At 39.1% G+C, this 20829-nt stretch overlaps 1 protein-coding gene across 4 annotated transcripts in view; it reads left to right on the top strand.

Annotated features, from left to right (window-relative positions):
• Positions 1-20829, top strand: part of XPO4 (exportin 4) — a 110878-nt gene that overhangs the window by 2439 nt on the left and 87610 nt on the right. For all 4 annotated transcript variants that reach the window (XR_014236793.1, XM_082364907.1, XM_082364909.1 and 1 more), the window contains exon 2: positions 18210-18315. Coding sequence is in view for 3 of the 4 variants with exons in the window: in XM_082364907.1 (XP_082221033.1) it covers positions 18210-18315 (106 nt within the window). In the remaining variant the exon portion in view is untranslated. The remainder of the gene's footprint in view (positions 1-18209; positions 18316-20829) is intronic.

Below are 20829 nucleotides of genomic sequence, written 5' to 3'. Positions count from 1 at the left end.
ATGTTGGGTCTTCGTTTCTGTGCAAGGGCTTTCTCCAGTTGTGGAGAGCGGGGGCCACTCTTCATCGCGGTGCGCGGGCCTCTCACTATCGCGGCCTCTCTTGTTGCGGAGCACAGGCTCCAGATGCGCAGGCTCAGTAGTTGTGGCTCACGGGCCCAGCTGCTCCGCGGCATGTGGGATCTTCCCAGACCAGGGATCGAACCCGTGTCCCCTGCATTGGCAGGCAGACTCTCAACCACTGCGCCACCAGGGAAGCCCAGGTTTGTCTGTTATCAGCCTGTGGGTTAGTGGGACTAGAAAGCAGGTAGATGAATTAATTTGGGGATAGTTAAGATTGTCAAATCTCCTTCAATTACTTAGCATTAGAAGATTAAAAAAAAAAAAGAACGAGTGATCGTAGCATTTATCGGTCTGTGGGTCGGATGGATATCCATCTGAGGAAATTTTTTTTTTTTTGGCCGCGCCACGCGGCTTGTGAGATCCTAGTTGCCCAGCCAGGGATCAAACCCGTGCCCCCTGCAGTGGAAGCGTGGAATCCTAACCACTGGACCGCCAGGGAAGTCCTTGAGGAAATCTTGTTTGTAGAAAACTGCTGTGTATTTTAGCTGTTAATATGTTTTGGGATTCAAAGCAGTGATGTCTTTCACAATTATTTTTGCTTAATTTTTCCATTTGGTAGTCCATATATTTCTTTCATGAAAATCAGCTTGGAGTTTTAGTGTGTAAAACAGTCTCAGGAGATCTTTTAGTGCAGAGGTCTTAGGGAGTTCACGATGGGTATTAGAAGGCAATTGTAAGTAAATTTTTGGGTGCAGACATACATTTTTGGTAATAGGGTTTATAGCTTTTATCAGCCTCTCTCAGGAAATAGAGACCCTGAAAAAAAAATCTAGTTTAAGTGTTTTCCCTTCCATTTTACGGATGGGGAAACTGAGGTTCAAAGAGGTAGAAGTGACTTGCCAAAGGTAGGTCACAGAACAAATTTGTGATAAGAGCGATCCAGAACCCAGATCACCAGACTCCCATTTCAGAACTCTTTTGAAATTTACTTACTCAACCATGTTACTTCTCAAAGTCAACATATTATAATGCTATAAATGTTCAATTTTATTGCTTGATGGGAAATTTCAAAATGTGTTTTTGGTTATTGCAGTTGCTTCACTGTGAACACCTATATTCTTTCCTCTTTAGGTTATTGGATAAGCTGCCAATAAAGTAGTATATTAGACCTCTGGAGTAAAAAAGATGTTTATGGGATTTATAGATATAGGTCTCAACATAAAGCCTGATTCCCACCCCCTGCCCCAAAGTAGTAATAGGGAGTATTTTCTGTACATGTTTGTGAATACTGCTTAGTCTTCTGATTCAAGACAGTGAGGTTACTTGCTGGAAAATAAATTTGAAGGTGAACAAACTAGAATGAGGAAGGGCTTTTGTAAATTAGTAACAGTATGCACGTGACGCCATCTATTCTGAAAACAGTGTGCAAATGGAGCATTGTTTAAATAGGTCTTGAAATTTTCTTTTCCAAAGAGATTCCAGTTGTTGGCTTCTGCTTAAGATACCTAACCATGCGTTTTTGAGAGGATATTAAATACATACAGAGTAAGTAAAGTGGACCACACTTCCGTGCTGACATTCTCAGCAGTGAGAGAGTATCTCTGTAAGAACTTATAGCAGGTTACAGTGACAGACCTGAGAATTTGGTGTTGCTGATACAATTTATGTCATTTACAAATTATGACAGTAATACTGGAACATGTTATTTTAAAGTACACCAGCAACACACAATGTACAGAATAAAAAGTGTTCCCTCCTTTCCCCACTCTCAGTCCCCTTTCCTAAGCAATCTGTATTAAGTTTGAATGTACTGTGACCTTATTTCCTATGCTTTTACAAGGTACATTATGTAGTGCTTTTTGTATAAATGATACGCTGTAAATATCATCCTTGATTTAAAACAATCTTATCAATGCCTTTCTGAATAGTAAGAAATTCAAGCTGTGCAGAAAGGTGTATGGGGAAAGTAAAGGCTCCCTGAGCTCCCACCCCCTCTCGTCAGAGCTCACTGTTCCTTGGGTATCCATCTTGAAGATCTCTGAGCATATAAGAGCACACATACAGCCGTTGTTTAAAAAATTAATTAATTAATTTTTGGCTGCATTAGGTCCTCATTGCTGTGCGCGGGCTTTTCTCTAGTTGCGGCGAGCGGGGGCTACTCTTCCTTGCGGTGTGCGAGCTTCTCGTTGCGGTGGCTTCCCTTGTTGGGGAGCACGGGCTGTAGGTGCATGGGCTTCAGTAGTTGTGGCACATGGGCTCAATAGTTGTGGCTCGCGGGCTCTAGAGCGCAGGCTCAGTAGTTGTGGCGCATGGGCTTAGTTGCTCTGTGGCATGTGGGATCTTCCCGGACCAGGGCTCGAACCGGTGTCCCCTGCAGTGGCAGGCGGATTCTTAAACACTGCATCACCAGGGAAGTCCCTAATGTATTTTTTACATAAATGAGATGGTGTGATCCATATCCTCCTGCGCTTTTCTATGTTCACTTCATTGTGGATGAATTTTAGAGAAGTTTATTTCCATTTTCTCCTTTATGTGAGTAGATATAAAATAAAGGATGTGTTAGGATTTTAGAGACACCATAATGGAGAAACCTAGTATTCTTTTGTTATTAATATTGCGTTTGTTTGAACCGTAAGTCCAAAGAGTGATTTATTTATTGTCTTAAATTTCCTTGGTTTTGCTCCCCTGGCTCCCTTGGATACGGGGCTGTCCGTAACGAGTGTGCGCGGTGATAATGTAAAATAATGGAGCGCACATATGTTAATTGACACTTTATAGGAAAGTAGTTTCATATATTTGTTTTAAAGCTGGAGTTGGTTTTAATAAATCTAAATGCAACTTTAATGAGAGGGATTCATGATTGGTTTTCATGGCTTTTATTTTGGAATTTGGTTAACATTTTAAAAGCATCTGCAACAATGTAGTGCTGTAGAAAAAGTCTTACCATCTTGTTTGATTCACTTATTCTGCAGCTTTTCTTCGGTGCACGTGTGCTGGGCACGGTGCTGTGTATGCTGAGGAGACAGGAGAAGCAGGCCTTGTTTTCACGGAGAACAGAAGTCTAATGGGGAAGAAAGGCAAAACTATTAGCAAGTATTAGGTGATGTTCTAATAGGAGCATATGCTGCTGCTCTGTGAGAGTCCACAGGAGGGACGTCTATCTGAGGCTGAGATGGGACCTAGAGAGGGCTTCTCAAAACCTAGGTGATCCTTAAGCTGAGACATGAAGGACAAATTGGAGTTCTCCAGTTGGATAGGGGTGTCCCAGGTAGAGGGATATATTTGTGTGAAGGCCTGAGAGAACCAAGTGCAGTGTGTTTGGGGAATAGTTGAGCATTTATTTAGTGTTTCCTGAGCCCCTTCTATGTGTAAGGTATAATGCTTTTTGTGTGTGTGTGTGCATGCGATCAATAGTGCACGTCATAAAATTAATAATTTTGCTTACAGCATTTACTTTTCGTATTGAAAAGATTCATTGTATCGTGTAAGCATTTTTATTTATTTCAACCTTGTCTTTTCATCTCTGCTGCGGCGCTAGATATTAGACTGGCACTAACAGTTCTTTTTCTCAAAAAACTAGGTAACGGGAAATTTTTATTTAAAATTCAGTTTAATTAAATTTGTATTTTGCCGTTGGATTTGTGTCAAACTCAGCTAACTGGAACATAGTCAGTGATCCAAAGAAGAAATGTGAAAGACATTTGAAATCATCCATAGATACCTAAAAGGCAGTTGATAAAATTTAACAGCATTTTATGATTAAAAATTCAATAAACTAGGAAATGATAAATATATGATAAAAAATAATTATTTGAAACCACCAGTAAATGGAGATAGTCTTAAGACTAAAATAGGGAGTTCTAATAAAACTATTATTCAACACTTTCTGAAGGGGAGGGCCTAGCTGGTACAGAAAGATAAGAAAAAGGACTAAGAAACTTCCCTGGTGGTCCAGTGGCTAAGACTCCGTGCTCCCAATGCAGGGGCCCGGGGTTCCATCCCTCGTCAGGGAACTAGATCCCACATTCTGCAACTAAGAGTTCACACGCTGTAACTAAAGATCCTGCACGCTGCAACTACAAAAAAAAAAAAAAAGATTCCACATGCCACAACTGAAGATCCTGCATGCCGCAACGAAGACCCAGTGCAGCCAAATAAGTAAATATTGGAAAGAAAAGTAAAAAGATTGTAATTTGCAGGTGATATTCAGAAAGAAGAAATCCAAGGAAATTAAGTAAACAACTATCACTAGAACCAATAGTTGTTTGGTAAGGTGGCCAGATGTAAGGCAAATAAACCAATTGTAAGATTTCCTTTATACCAACAATGGTCAGCCTAAAAATGGAAAAAAATCTCATTCTGTTAAGAATAAAAACTGGAGGAATAAACTATAGGACATTATTTAATAAGAAATATACAACATTTTTGTGACAAAAACCAGACAGCTTATTTGAAGAATGTAAAAGAAGATCTGAATTAAATGAAGGTTGTGTTCCTCAATCCAAAGAGTTAATCTGGTTAAGGTGGCCGTTCCTTCCTCATTAGTCTATATACTGAATGTAACATCAGTCAAAATCCCTCTTCCCTCCTCACCCTTTTTTGAGGTGGGAGAAAAGCTTGACTGGTTAATTAGAAAATACATATTATCTGGAAGAATATTGCATGACAGTAACAAAAGACGTTAAGAAAAAGAAGAAAGGAGGGTTTGGGGGAGTTTGTACCAGTTATTGAAGTGTATTCAGAAGCTACAGTAATTGCAGGGTTGTGGTGCTGGAGTGGAAAAAGAATGGGAAGTTGGAATAGAATAGTGCAGAAACAGACCTGTGATTGAGACGGTATTTCAGGCTGTGAATGTACGGAGATGGACAGCGTTCGTGGACGCGTAGCAGGCTGCAAGTTTGGGAGATGGTCTGGAGGTGTGTTACTGGAGCCTTGAAAGTCTGCATGCCCTTTGACCCAGCTGTTCCACTTCTGCCCATTCATTCAGCCTCCCGAAATACTTGCACATATGGGAAAAGCACTTACTGTAGTGTCTATATACCTTGCTTTAGCAAAGAACTGAAACAGTGTGAAGGTCTAGTTGGAAGAAATTGTGGTAAATAAACCGTGGTATTCTGTATAGTGGAATATTATGGAACTTTCAAGAAATGTGGGTCTAATATGTGATAGTTTTTTTGGTTTGTTTTTTAATTTTTTGGCTGTGCCGCATGGCATGCGGGGTCTTAGTTCCCTGACCAGGGATCAGACCTGCGCCCCCTGCAGTGGAAGTGCGGAGTCTTAACCACTGGACCTCCAGGGAAGTCCCAAATTCAAGTTTTGCTTTTTGGAACTTTCTGGAATTTTTTCCCCAAATATTTTCCATCTGTAGTTGGTTGAATCCGCAGATGTGGAACCTGTGGATTCAGAGGGAAGATGATAATTATTTACAAGTGTAAATTGTAGTACATTTACAGCTCATGATTCTTGCAGAACATTTTTTCTAAAAAGATTTAAGTCTTCATATAAATCAGTTTCATGTGAGTTTGAATTTAATTTTAGGTGTAAATTTATCAATATTTTAATGTTCCTGTGACACTCCTTGTTACTTGCAGAGGTTATACAAGAAACCACAAGTAGCTTAATGATTTGTATGTAATTAAAAACGCCCATTTATGTATCCTGCGGTTGTATCTTCAATTGTAGGAAAAAAGTAAAATTGTCTTCCTCATTAATAAATGGTTCATACAGAGTTTTATGTTAAAATAGCATTCTTTTCCATTGAATGTGACAATCTCTGAATTTAATTTCTATTTCTAAACCTGCAGATGTTTGCTTTGCTGTAGCAGTTTGAAAATCAGAGATTCTTTTTAAAAAATATTTGTTTATTATTTGGTTGCACTGGGTCTTAGTTGCGTCAGGCGGGCTCCTTAGTTGCAGCTCGCCAGCTCCTTAGTTGTGGCATGTGAACTCTTAGTTGCGGCATGTGGGGTCTAGTTCCCTGACTAGGGATCGAACCCGGGCCCCCTGCATTGGGAGCACACAGTCTTAACCACAGCGCCACCAGGGAAGTCTCCAGAGAGAAGAATCAAACTTTTTGAAAAATTCTAACAACTCCCTGAAACACTTTATTGTGGTGTCCACATGTACATTTTTGTTTTGTAGTTTACTGAGAAAGTTTACCGAGTTCCTGTCACAGTGCTCAGGCTGGAGAGTTAATGTTTGTGCAGGTGCTTCAGGCACGGGCTCTGGGGATGGACAGGCAAGCTGGCCTCGCCGTGGGTCCAGGTGCTGCTGCCTGTTTGGGCCCAGCTCCCACCCTAGCCACCTTGACCCGCTGCCCCAGGCTGCCTCGAGGCACGCGCACGTGTGCCTGGCCACCAGCCTGTCCTCACTCCTCCCATGCACGCTCCATTGTCCCGTTGGGCGTCGCTTACAAAACACAGGTTCAGAGATAAAACGATCAAGAATTTCAGGATGGCGAGCGCAGAGTATCGCATTAAGCACGGGGCCCTGTGGCGAGCTGGGCCCCATGCTACTGCCCCGGTCACACACTGAGGAAGCTGGCCTTGGGCTGCACAGACTGGGCATCAGTCCACAGGCTGGGTCTGCCCCCTCCTTCCTGAACCTTACACGCATGGATTCCCTTGGCTTAGAACACCCTCCTCCCTCTTTTGCCTAGTTGACATTTAATTTTTCAGATCTTAGTGTAGGTGTTTACTTTGACAAAAAAAGTCTGACCACTCTGAACTAGATTAAATTCTCTTCCCATGGCACCATTTGCTTTAGTAACATTGATGGCATCCACGGTTTTATGCTGCTTATTTGATTATATGATTGACTCCTCTGCTGGATTGTAAGCTCCGTGGGAACATGGATTCTGTTTGTTTTTGTTTATCAGTGACTCACTGTTGTGTCTGAAGCATCTAGCACATTGCCTGGCACATAGTGGACATTTGATCGTAATTTGTGGATGGAAATATGCTGTAAGGGAAGGGTTCCAGAGACAGATTACCCAGGTTTGAACTGAAGTTTTATTACTGCTTTCTCTTTGTGAGGCTTTGGATAAGTTTTTATCTTTCCAGCTTCTTCCTTTTTTTTTTTTTAATTTATTTTATTTATTTATTTTTGGCTGCATTGGGTCTTTGCTGCTGTGCGCGGGCTTTCTCTAGTTGCGGCGAGCGGGGGCTACTCTTCGTTGCGGTGCGCGGACTTCTCATTGCGGTGGCTTCTCTTGTTGCGGAGCACGGGCTCTAGGCGCGTGGGCTCAGTGGTTGTGGCTCACGGGCTCTAGAGCACAGGCTCAGTAGTTGTGGTGCACGGGCTTAGTTGCTCTGCAGCATGTGGGATCTTCCTGGAGCAGGGATGGAACCTGTGACCCCTGCATTGGCAGGTGGATTCTCAACCACTGCGCCACCAGGAAAGCCCATATTTCCAGCTTCTGAGGACCCTTCTCCCATCTCTTTTTTTCTGCATCAGCCACACCAGTTCTTTCTCCACCCTTCCCTCTCTTGTCCTTGGTCCTGTCACAGAACCTTTCATACACTGTTCCCTCTGCCTAAAACGCTCTTCCTCACCCTCACCTGATCCTTCAGGTCTCCGCATAGTCACTTTCTCAGGAAAGCCTGCCTTAGCTTCTCAGAAAGGTGAGACTCACCTGTCCTATACTTAGATCACACCTGCCCCACTGGAATTTTACATTTATTTGTGTGGTTAATTAATGAATGTTGGTCTCCCTAGCTAGATGCTAATGTGTTAGTTTAGGGACCTTGTTTGCACATAATAGTTGCTTGGTAATATTTGTTGAATGAAAGAAATGAATAAAGGGGGAAGGGAGATGAGCCTAGGGAAATAGGCACGGGCTGGGCTATCTAAGGTCTTATCTGCACGATAATTAGCTTGGACTCACCCTGTAGTGTGACATGTCGGTTCTGTGGTTTCACTCTGACAGCAGAGTGAAAATCTGATCTGAGGGAAGCAAGATGTGAGGTGGAAGACCAGTTAGGAGGCTGTTAAGTTGTTCTGCAAAGAGATGATGAGACTCTGAACAAAGCCAGGGTGGAAGGGAATGTATTAATATTCTTAAAATTTTTTTTTACTGCTAAGGTGACTCTTATGGTAAAAGAGAGTGAATATATATTTGGGGGGAGCTAGGGAGTACCCCAAAACAGCTTGTATAAGCTAAAATTTCTCAATTTTTATCTTAAAAAGTTAATAGAGGGACTTCCCTGGTGGTCCAGCGGTTAAGACACCACGCTCCCAATGCAGGGGGCCCGGGTTCAATCCATAGTCAGAGAACTGGATCCCACGTGCTGCAACTAAAGATCCCGCGTGCTGCAACTAAGACCTGGCACAGCCAAATAAATAAAATAAATATTTAAAAAAAGGTTAATAGAAATTTTATTCTAGTCCATAATATATCCATGCTTTAATATAAAATTATTTGACCCCAATCTTGCTGGTCTATCTATATTTTGTGGATTTGTGGCAGGGATTAGAGAAGTAACTAGAAAACAACAGTAGCGTGATAGTGACCTGATCAGATAAGACGTTAGAAAAATCACCCTATCGCTAGACTAGGCAGCACACGTGGAGCAGTGTTGACATTTAGGAACTGAGCAGCAGTAGAACATAGAGGGTCTGGAGCCAGACTGTTCGGATTCCTCTTGACTCCACCCCGTGACTAGCTGTGTGACGTTTGGCAAGTCACTTAACCTCTATGCGTCTGTTTCTTCATCTCTAAACTAGGAAAATAATTATTTCCAGAGAGTTAATGTGTAGATTAAATGATTCCCTTTACATTAAAAGGAAAGTGTTTAGAATAGCGCCTCATACATAGTAAGTGCTCTATAAGTGATAGCAGTTATTTTGTACATTAATCTATCACATAGCATCGCATCAAATCACATGAATCTAGGTAACCTTATAGTAAGCACTCTGTAAATATTTGTTGAATTAATTAAATTTCTTCAAGAGTAGTGTCTTCTATATCTGCACTCTCCAGTGTGGTGGCCAGTAGCCACATGTGGGTGTTGAGCTCTTGAAACGTGCCTTGTGCAGAGGAGGAACTGAATTTTTTACTTTAATTAATTTACATAGTCAGTGGGGGTAGGGGCTGCCATATTGGGCGGCGCGAGTCTGGAGTGTGACTGTATCTCTTTGCGTTCATCTTCAGCTCTGTAAATACTGAGTCCAGGTTTCAAATACTCCTCATGGGTCCTGTCTCTACTCCTGGACATTCTCACCCTCAAAATGTAGTACTGATTCTAGACATCAGATGAATCTTTAATACATTTTCACTTATTATTCTGATTATTTTTCCTGCTTTAGAATCATCAAAACAAAACTTTTGAAAACATTGATGGCATTTAATATTTTATTTATTTATGTATGTATGTACGTATGTATGTCTGCGTTGGGTCTTCGTTGCTGCGCGCGGGCTTTCTCTAGTTGCAGCGAGCGGGGGCTACTCTTCATTGTGGTGCGCAGGCTTCTCATTGCAGTGCCTTCTCTTGTTGGAGAGCACGGGCTCTAGGTGCGTGGGCTTCAGTAGTTGTGGCACGTGGGCTCAGTAGTTGTGGCTTGCGGGCTGTAGAGCGCAGGCTCAGTAGTTGTGCACGGGCTCAGTTGCTCCGCGGCATGTGGGATCTTCCCGGACCAGGGCTCGAACCCGTGTCCCCTGCATTGGTAGGCGGATTCTTAACCACTGCGCCACCAGGGAAGTCCCAATGGCATATAATATTGATGAACAGAAGATGACCGTATTTTTTGCTTCTTAATTGTGAGTCATTTTTATTTTTAGATTTATAGACACCGGTTAGAGTGAGCGAGACAGTTACTTTTTTTTTTTTTTTTTTTTTAATGCTTATTCATTCAGTTCAGCAGTACAGTCCGTTACCAGAAACCTGTAGTTGTCAGAGTCTTTTCCATGTATTTCTTGAAGATGAAACCCTTTTATAGGAACATATTTGCAAAATCATCAGAGTACACCCAGAACTGTCTGTAAATGACAAAAGACTTAAAAATGACCACGGTTAAAGATTTGATGACAGTTCATAATAATGCAGTTGACAAGAAAATTAGTTATTTCTGAGATATACATTTTAAAGTAATAACTAGGATTATTACTTATAACATTATACCAGAACATATAAGATTTTTAGAAATTTCATGTAATGTCTGAAACATTTATATTAACATATTTCCATACATATTTCCATACAAGTACAAATATAAGATTTTTAGAAATTTCATGTAATGTCTGAAACATTTATATTAACATATTTCCATACAAATACAAATATGATTTTTAGAAATTTCATGTAATGTCTGAAACATTTATATTAACATATTTCCATACATATTTCCATACAAATACAAATATAAGATTTTTAGAAATTTCATGTAATGTCTGAAACATTTATATTAACATATTTCCATACAAATAACCCAATGAAAGTTTAGTATTAGTTGTTTTGTTTGTTTTTTTATACTGCAGGTTCTTATTAGGCATCAGTTTTATACACATCAGTGTATACATGTCAATCCCAATCGCCCAATTCAGCACACCACCATCCCCACCCCTCCGCAGTTTTCCCCCCTTGGTGTCCATATGTCCATTCTCTACATCTGTGTCTCAACTTCTGCCCTGCAAACTGGCTCATCTGTACCATTTTTCTAGGTTCCGCATACATGCATTAATATACGATATTTGTTTTTCTCTTTCTGACTTACTTCACTCTGTATGACAGTCTCTAGATCCATCCACGTCTCAACAAATGACTCAATTTCGTTCCTTTTTATGGCTGAGTAATATTCCATTGTATATATGTACCACATCTTCTTTATCCATTCGTCTGTTGATGGGCATTTAGGTTGCTTCCATGACCTGGCTATTGTAAATAGTGCTGCAATGAACATTCGGGTGCATGTGTCTTTTTGAATTACGGTTTTCTCTGGGTATATGCCCAGTAGTGGGATTGCTGGGTCATATGGTAATTCTATTTTTTAAGGAACCTCCATATTGTTCTCCATAGTGGCTGTATCAATTTACATTCCCACCAACAGTGCAAGAGGGTTCCCTTTTCACCACACCCTCTCCAGCATTTGTTGTTTGTAGATTTTCTGATGATGCCTATTCTAACAGGAGTGAGGTGATACCTCATTGTAGTTTTGATTTGCATTTCTCTAATAATTAGTGATGTTGAGCATCTTTTCATGTGCTTCGTGGCCGTCTGTATGTCTTCTTTGGAGAAATGTCTATTTAGGTCTTCTGCCCGTTTTTGGATTGGGGTGTTTGTTTCTTTGATATTGAGCTGAATGAGCTGTTTATATATTTTGGAGATTAATCCTTTGTCCGTTGATTCATTTGCAAATATTTTCTCCCATTCTGAGGGTTGTCTTTTCGTCTTGTTTATGGTTTCCTTTGCTGTGCAAAAGCTTTGAAGTTTCATTAGGTCCCACTTGTTTATTTTTGTTTTTATTTCCATTACTCTAGGAGGTGGATCAAAAAAGATCTTGCTGTGATTTATGTCAAAGAGTGTTCTTCCTATGTTTTCCTCTAAGAGTTTTATAGTGTCCAGTCTTATATTTAGGTCTCTAATCCATTTTGAGTTTATTTTTGTGTATGGTGTTAGGGAGTATTCTAATTTCATTCTTTTACATGTAGCTGTCCAGTTTTCCCAGCACCACTTATTGAAGAGACTGTCTTTTCTCCATTGTATATCTTTGCCTCCTTTGTCATAGATTAGTTGACCATAGGTGCGTGGGTTAATCTCTGGGCTTTCTATCTTGTTCCATTGATCTATGTTTCTGTTTTTGTGCCAGTACCATATTGTCTTGATTACTGTAGCTTTGTAGTATAGTCTGAAGTCAGGGAGTCTGATTCCTCCAGCTCCATTTTTTTGCCTCAAGACTGCTTTGCCTATTCGGGGTCTTTTGTGTCTCCATACAAATTTTAAGATGATTTGTTCTAGCTCCGTAAAAAATGCCATTGGTAATTTGATAGGGATTGCATTGAATCTGTAGATTGCTTTGGGTAGTATACTCATTTTCACAATGTTGATTCTTCCAATCCAAGAACATGGTATATCTCTCCATCTGTTGGTATCATCTTTAATTTCTTTCATCAGTGTCTTATAGTTTTCTGCATACAGGTCTTTTGTCTCCCTAGGTAGGTTTATTCCTAGGTATTTTATTCTTTTTGTTGCAATGGTAAATGGGAGTGTTTCCATAATTTCTCTTTCAGATTTTTCATCATTAGTGTATAGGAATGCAAGAGATTTCTGTGCATTAATTTTGTATCCTGCAACTTTACCATATTCATTAATTAGCTCTAGCAGTTTTCTGGTGGCAGTTTTAGGATTCTCTATGTATAGTATCATGTCATCTGCAAACAGTGACAGTTTTACTTCTTCTTTTCCAATTTGTATTCCTTTTATTTCTTTTTCTTCTCTGATTGCCGTGGCTAGGACTTCCAAAACTATGTTGAATAATAGTGGTGAGAGTGGACATCCTTGTCTCGTTCCTGATCTTAGAGGAAATGCTTTCAGTTTTTCACCATTGAGAATGATGTTTGCTGTGGGTTTGTCATATATGGCCTTTATTATGTTGAGGTAGGTTCCCTCTATGCCCACTTTCTGGAGAGTTTTTATCAGAAATGGGTGTTGAATTTTGTCAAAAGCTTTTTCTGCATCTATTGAGATGATCATATGGTTTTTATTCTTCAATTTGTTAATATGGTGTATCACATTGATTGATTTGCGTATATTGAAGAATCCTTGCATCCCTGGGATAAATCCCACTTGATCGTGGTGTATGATCCTTTTAATGTGTTGTTGGATTCTGTTTGCTAGTATTTTGTTGAGGATTTTTGCATCTATATTCATCAGTGATATTGGTCTGTAATTTTCTTTTTTTGTAGTGTCTTTGTCTGGTTTTGGTATCAGGGTGATGGTGGCCTCATAGAATGAGTTTGGGATTGTTCCTTCCTCTGCAATTTTTTGGAAGAGTTTGAGAAGGATGGGTGTTAGCTCTTCTCTAAATGTTTGATAGAATTCACCTGTGAAGCCATCTGGTCCTGGACTTTTGTTTGTTGGAAGATTTTTAATCACAGTTTCAATTTCATTACTTGTGATTGGTCTGTTCATATTTTCTATTTCTTCCTGGTTCAGTCTTGGAAGGTTATACCTTTCTAAGAATTTGTCCATTTCTTCCAGGTTGTCCATTTTATTGGCATAAAGTTGCTTGTAGTAGTCTCTTAGGATGCTTTGTATTTCTGCAGTGTCTGTTGTAACTTCTCCTTTTTCATTTCTGATTTTATTGATTTGAGTCCTCTCCCTCTTTTTCTTGATGAGTCTGGCTAATGGCTTATCAATTTTGTTTATCTTCTCAAAGAACCAACTTTTAGTTTTATTGATCTTTGCTATTGTTTTCTTTGTTTCTATTTCATTTATTTCTGCTCTGATCTTTATGATTTCTTTCCTTCTGCTAACTTTGGGTTTTGTTTGTTCTTCATTCTCTAGTTTCTTTAGGTGTAAGGTTAGATTGTTTACTTGAGCTTTTTCTTGTTTCTTTAGGTAGGCTTATATAGCTATAAACTTCCCTCTTAGAACTGCTTTTGCTGCATCCCATAGGTTTTGGGTCGTCGTGTTTTCATTGTCATTTGTCTCTAGGTATTTTTTGATTTCCTCTTTGATTTCTTCAGTGATCTCTTGGTTATTTAGCAACGTATTGTTTAGCCTCCATGTGTTTGTCTTTTTTACGTTTTTTTCCCTGTAATTCATTTCTAATCTCATAGCGTTGTGGTCAGAAAAGATGCTTGATATGATTTCAATTTTCTTAAATTTACTGAGGCTTGATTTGTGACCCAAGATGTGATCTATCTTGGAGAATGTTCCGTGCGCACTTGAGAAGAACGTGTAATCTGCTGTTTTTGGATGGAATGTCCGATATATATCAATTAAATCTATCTGGTCTATTGTGTCATTTAAAGCTTCTGTTTCCTTATTTATTTTCATTTTGGATGATCTGTCCATTGGTGTAAGTGCGGTGTTAAAGTCCCCCACTATTATTGTGTTACTGTCGATTTCCTCTTTTATAGCTGTTAGCATTTGCCTTATGTATTGAAGTGCTCCTATGTTGGGTGCATATATATTTATAATTGTTATATCTTCTTCTTGGATTGATCCCTGGATCATTATGTAGTGTCCTTCCTTGTCTCTTGTAACATTCTTTATTTTAAAGTCTATTTTATCTGATATGAGTATAGCTACTCCAGCTTTCTTTTGATTTCCATTTGCATGGAATATCTTTTTCCATCCCCTCACTTTCAGTCTGTATGTGTCCCTAGGTCTAAAGTGGGTCTCTTGTAGACAGCATATATATGGGTCTTGTTTTTGTATCCATTCAGCCAGTCTATGTCTTTTGGTTGGGGCATTTAATCCATTCATGTTTAAGGTAATAATCGATATGTATGTTCCTATGACCATTTTCTTAATTGTTTTGGGTTTGTTTTTGTAGGTCCTTTTCTTCTCTTGTGTTTCCCACTTAGAGAAGTTCCTTTAGCATTTGTTGTAGAGCTGGTTTGGTGGTGCTGAATTCTCTTAGCTTTTGCTTGTCTGTAAAGCTTTTGATTTCTCCATCAAATCTAAATGAGATCCTTGCCGGGTAGAGTAATCTTGGTTGTAGGTTCTTCCCTTTCATCACTTTAAGTATATCATGCCACTCCCTTCTGGCTTGCAGAGTTTCTGCTGAGAAATCAGCTGTTAACCTTATGGGAGTTCCCTTGTATGTTATTTGTCGTTTTTCCCTTGCTGCTTTCAATAATTTTTCTTTGTCTTTAATTTTTGCCAATTTGATTACTATGTGTCTCAGCGTGTTTCTCCTTGGGTTTATCCTGTATGGGACTCTCTGCGCTTCCTGGACTTGGGTGGCTATTTCCTTTCCCATGTTAGGGAAGTTTTCGACTATAATCTCTTCAAATATTTTCTCTGGTCCTTTCTCTCTCTCTTCTCCTTCTGGGACCCCTATAATGCGAATGTTGTTGCGTTTAATGTTGTCCCAGAGGTCTCTTAGGCTGTCTTCATTTCTTTTCATTCTTTTTTCTTTAGTCTGTTCCGCAGCAGTGAATTCCATCATTCTGTCTTCCAGGTCACTTATCCGTTCTTCTGCCTCAGTTATTCTGCTATTGATTCCTTCTAGTGTAGTTTTCATTTCAGTTATTGTATTGGTCATCTCTGTTTGTTTGTTCTTTAATTCTTCTAGGTCTTTGTTAATCATTTCTTGCATCTTCTCAATCTTTGCCTCCATTCTTATTCCAAGGTCCTGGATCATCTTCACTATCATTATTCTGAATTCTTTTTCTGGAAGGTTGCCTATCTCCACTTCATTTAGTTGTTTTTCTGGGGTTTTTTCTTGTTCCTTCATCTGGTACATAGCCCTCTGCCTTTTCATCTTCTCTATCTTTCTGTAACTGTGGTTTTTGGTCCACAGGCTGCAGGATTATAGTTTTTCTTGCTTCTGTTGTCTCGACAGTTACTTTTTTAATTATCTTTGTATACACACCTGCGTTTAGCATTTATCCTTTAATGAACTGTATCAAGCCAACTTTTTACACAGATATCGTAAGAGAGTAAAAAATACTGTCATATCCTTTTAGCAAAACAAGTTCGTTCCGGTTCTTGTCACAGAATACGGGGTAATAAAGTAATTCTAGCGTAATGACTGACTGGATGAGAATACCATGTTCCCTTTTTGTCCTTGGAAGTCTGTTGTTCGTTCACTGACTCTTGAGTTTGAGACAGTTCACCGAGGGCAGGGTTTCTCAGCTCGGTCGCCGCTGGCGTTCTGGGCTGGGTTGTGCGCTGTAGGATGTTCAGCGGCATCCCTGCCCCTTGTGCACTAGTTGTCAATAGCACTCCCCAGTGTGGCAACCAGAAATGTCCCCAGATATTGCTAGATGTCCCTTGTGGGACACAGTTGCCTCAGTTGAGAACCACTGATCTAGAATATCATCATCTCAAGACTCAAGTTCCGAGGTTACACTTACATGATTAGTTTTATCATCATTGATGGAGTTTGTCTGTTAAAACTTTCTGCAGTGACAGGAATGTTCTGAACCTGTGTTGTCCAGTGTGGTAGCCACCAGCCACGAGTGCTGTTAAGCACTTGAAATGTGGCTAGTGCAGCCAAGGAACTGAATTTTTTTTTTTGTTTAATTTAATTTTAACAAATGTGGCTAGTGGCTGCTGTTTTGGACAGTGCAGGTTTAGTGTGCTGCTGTATGTCTTTTTGCATTCAGCTTCTGACTTACCTCTTAATTGTGAAATGCCTTTCCTCATCAATTTTTTTCTCTTTGTCATTATGGGTAGAAGATGAAAAATTCTCAATTCTCAACACTCTTCAATGAAACCTTAAAAAAAAAAAAGAATACTACAAAGATGGTGTTCCCAGATTTCATTTATACCTTGTTGAAAGATCATGTTATAATCTGAGCAACGTAGTAAAAAAGTTGAGGATAGTGTAATAGTGCTGATTTATTTTTGTTTTGTTACTGTATTACTTTTCTAGGTGATTTTATCATTTCTTATTTTTTTAATAAATTTATTTATTTTATTTATTTTTGGCTGCGTTGGGTCTTCGTTGCTGCGCGCAGGCTTTCTCTAGTTGCGGCGAGCAGGGGCTACTCTTTGTTGTAGTGCCCGGGCTTCTCATTGCGGTGACTTCTCTTGTTGCGGAGCACGGGCTCTAGGCACGCGGGCTTCAGTAGTTGTGACACATGGGCTTAGTTGCTCCGCGGCATGTGGGATCTTTCCGGACCAGGGATCGAACCCGTGTCCCCTGCATTGGCAGGCGGACACTTAACCACTGCACCACCAGGGAAGCCCCCATACTCAGTATTTTTGTAGATTATATTCCGTTATAGGTTATTACAAGATAATGGCCGTAATTCCCTGTGCTGTACAGTGTATCCTTGTTATCTATTTAATGTAGTTCTTTAACGGAAATATTTTCATTTTTATCTAGAGAGCTGTAGAGGGTGCTATATCATTAGGAATAGTAGTCTGAACTGGCTTTAGCTAATTATAAGAATTCCTTTAGGCAAGAGAGTCAAAGTTAATTTTTCTTGGATTTACTTCTTTTTTTTCTTTTTTACTATTTTAACTGAAAGTAGAGTAACTAATGTTGTGTAATTGATATAGTTTATAATGAATATTAATCTAATGTACCTGGTTATGTTTTTCATCTTCCAGAGTCTTTGAATACAGTTGAAGTGATGATTTCCCCACTTTATATTGGTTACAATAACAAAGGTTTATTTTCCTGCCACCTACCCTCACCCTTCCCTCCCCTTCCAAATTGAGAAATCTGATATTTTGATCTGTATGCTGTATAAGCAGTCTCTTCTCCTTCTCTTCAGATGGGTCTCAGTAAGGTCAAAGATAACCTTTGAATGTATATTTTAGGAGTGTATATTTTAGGTAGAGCTGGTTCAGAAGAGTATTATCTTTGGAAGAAAGACTGTTAGAACAAAATGGAATTTAAAAACCTGAGCAGACTTTCAGAAGCTGTTTTTGTTGAGAGAGAAGTCTGGCTTTTCTGACTGATTAAACTTATTATTCAGAAAGGAGTTTTGTAAACTCCAAACTTTGCTGTTCCTAATTTTTCTGGTTTAATAGTGATTTTAGAAAACTTGAGGTAGAATTATCTGATAATATTTCTATCTTAAAGGATTGTTTTTAGAAATCAATTTTTAGTAACTTTGGATTCAATTTCACCAGGGCTGAAGAACAGAAATTATTTGAACTTGGTCAATTTAGATGGAGTGGTATATTTCGGAATAAAAGGCAATGAGTAGGCTATGTTTTTTTTAAAAAACTACAAAAAAAAGTTAAATAAATAAATATCTATCTTTCTTAAATGTAGGCAACTTGAAAGGATTCTGATCCAAACCTTGCCGGGAATTTCTTTCTTTTCCCTGAAACTGTATTTTAAATATTTATTATGAAGTTTAATACTATAGTTCCTTAAGAAAAATTAAGCAAGAATTTGTACTCCCGTTGTCCCCTGAAAGTGAAAATATTTCTCTTGTTGTGGGTAAAAGGATTGCTGTTGTTCAAGCTTCCTTATTAAACAAGTGTGCTCTGTGTTTGTGTTTGTTTTTAAATCTCAAGGCACCACCTTCCATGGTTAACACTGAGCAGCGCCAGCATGCGGAGCATATATTCTTGTCATTTAGGAAATCAAAATCACCATTTGCCGTTTGCAAGCATATTTTGGGTAAGTGTTTACTTTAAAAATACCTAGTTTTTCTATCTTGAACTTTAGATATTTTAAATTCCTTTAAAAATAAGTAGGTTTGTACAGTTATAATTTTCCATTAATAATCATTCCACTGAAGTGGCTTTAAAGATATTCCATAAAGCCAGAGAGAAAACTCTGATTTTGCTTTGGATTTTTCTTCCCTAAATAAAACATTCAATAAGTTGTTTTATTATTGACTCTAATATCAAGGCTGTTAATGGTGGGAGGAAAATCTAATGTTTTTTCTGTTGTTTTCAAGTATGGTATCACTTATAGGAAATGTACTATAACGTATCCCAGTGTTTTAAAATTAAGATTAGTTTTTGGGGTTTCTACAGTTTCTTTTAGTTGTTTTTTCATCGTTTTTTTAAAAACCATATAGTTTGTACTCAGCTTGCTTAGCGAATATTGGTCAGTTCTGTGTAGGATCTTCATTGTATGTCCTAAAATGAAGCATTGATTTTTACTCTTGTAAAAAATGTTTTGTGAGTACCTTATATCTGACATATGTATGGAAGTGGTCTCTTTCCTTTAAAAATTATCACAGAAGTCATAACTTATTCAGAGATGGCATTTTCTCTGCCTCTTAGGTATTTTTCAATAATAGTTAAGAGAGATTTCATTGGTTATTGTTATTTTATAATCTGATAATTGTTGGCTGTTTTTCTTAATTGGAGCCACTTTTTCTGTAACCCATATTGAAGGCTCTGAAAGGAAGGCTGTTTGAGTTGTCCGTGACCACAGAATTGCTTAGTTGAGTGTTAGGAACTAAACTATCTGACCTTGTATTCTTGTGCTTTTAGGAAGACTAATCCGTAGCCACCAGCACTCTGGTGTCTGGATGGAAACAGCCTGCCATTCCAGCTCTGTGTGCAGAGTGCTCTCCAGCTCAGGGCTGGGCCGAGGGCTGTGGGGCTCAGTGGGCAGGGCCGGGCGCCGGGGTGCCTGCGGCCTGGAAGCAGCTTGAGGAAGTCACTTCACCTCTCAGGCCCTTTTTTCATCTGTGAAATGGGCATAATGATGTCGTTTGCCTTAAACGGACTTGACTGTCTTAAGTCGTAGTGAGGTGCAGACGTAGTAACATATGAAAGCACTTTGTGAACAGTCATGTAAATGTCATTGCCCCGTTACTTCATTTCAGATGGCCTTTGAAAAATGCTCTGTCCTCTGTCTGCACGGAGCTAGCATCGGAGGTCAAGGCGGCCTTATCTCCTTCAGGAGTCAGATCTTACGTTAGAGAAGCAGTTTAATAACCACCTTTAATTCTAAGTGAGGCGGGCTTTTTTGTTTTTTGGGTTTTTTTTGAGTAGTCTGTTTTTATACTTGGTTGAATTTGCTTCTGGCACTAAGAAAATTTGTTATCTTGTGGAGAATAACTCAGTGTTAAATTAAAAGAAGCAAAACTAAACATCATTAAGAATTTAAGGGAGCTTTACTTCATCCTTACTGCCTTGAAATTGTTCAGCATTAATAGATGTAGAAAACCTCAGATGATCTGAGTCTGGCTTTTGTGGCTGTGCCTTCACTGCATAAACAGGGTCCCAGCGGTGTTTCATCTGACTTCCGACTGACTGTGACTTAGTTGTCCTTCTGTGCTAGCTGGAAATACCCGATCTAAGTGATAAGTATGTTATTAGAGTGTATTTGTTTATACCACTCTTTCCTTTTTAGAGTATGTATATTTTATGAAGAACTATTGCTTTGTTATGATGTGAGCTTGTTTTAGAATACTTTTGTTTTCCTGATAAAAATTTCTAAAGAATAGTATTGCTAGTTCCAGCCGCACTATTGGAAGCAGTTTGGGTTTTGAGACATTAACTGTTTAAAAGGTTGGGTGCATGTGTTATAAGCATAATCATTAATGTACTGCAAAGCCTTGTGTTACATTAATGTTTACATCTAAACTTCACAGAAAATCTTAACTCCTTACTCAGTTGCCACCAGCCCAGAAAGGTTAATTCCTCTAAGAAGACTTCTCATGCACGTGGCAGTCGATCGCAATCCAGAATTTTCACATTCTTATTTCGGGATTATAAGTCATTTTTATAGAATGTCTGGGTGATAGATTCTAATGAAGGGGAGACTTTCTCTTGGATGCTTTCCTTTTCTGGCCTCTTAAAATTCTTCCCACTTCTAACTTAAGTTTTATTATGTTTCTCATTTTATCTCATTTCGTTCTCGTCTTATTCTTTTGTTTTCACTGTAGTTTTAATTTCTTTGCTCTTTTCTGTGTGTGCACGTGTGTGTGTGTTTGTGCGTTTGCGTGCGTGTGCATGTTGCATGGTTGTGCGTTTTGTTAGAAGAGCACTTTCAGACTTCTTGGCCTCAGAAGTCTTTGGCACTTAGGAATTTACTAGTTTTGTAGGGTCAGATGTTCCTTCAAAAAACCTGTGAGTTCTGCTCTTGTTAAAGAAATACCCCCAGACTTTGAGGGGTCGGTCCAGCACTTCTGGAGCTAACTTGGCAGCTTTCTTTTGCCCTTTTCTCAGG

Source organism: Balaenoptera borealis (assembly GCF_965194805.1).
Source record: "Balaenoptera borealis genome assembly, chromosome: 18".
Classification (NCBI taxonomy): Eukaryota; Metazoa; Chordata; class Mammalia; order Artiodactyla; family Balaenopteridae; genus Balaenoptera; species Balaenoptera borealis.
Note: the sequence above shows the minus strand (reverse complement) of the source record. Positions and strands in the feature narration are given on the sequence as shown.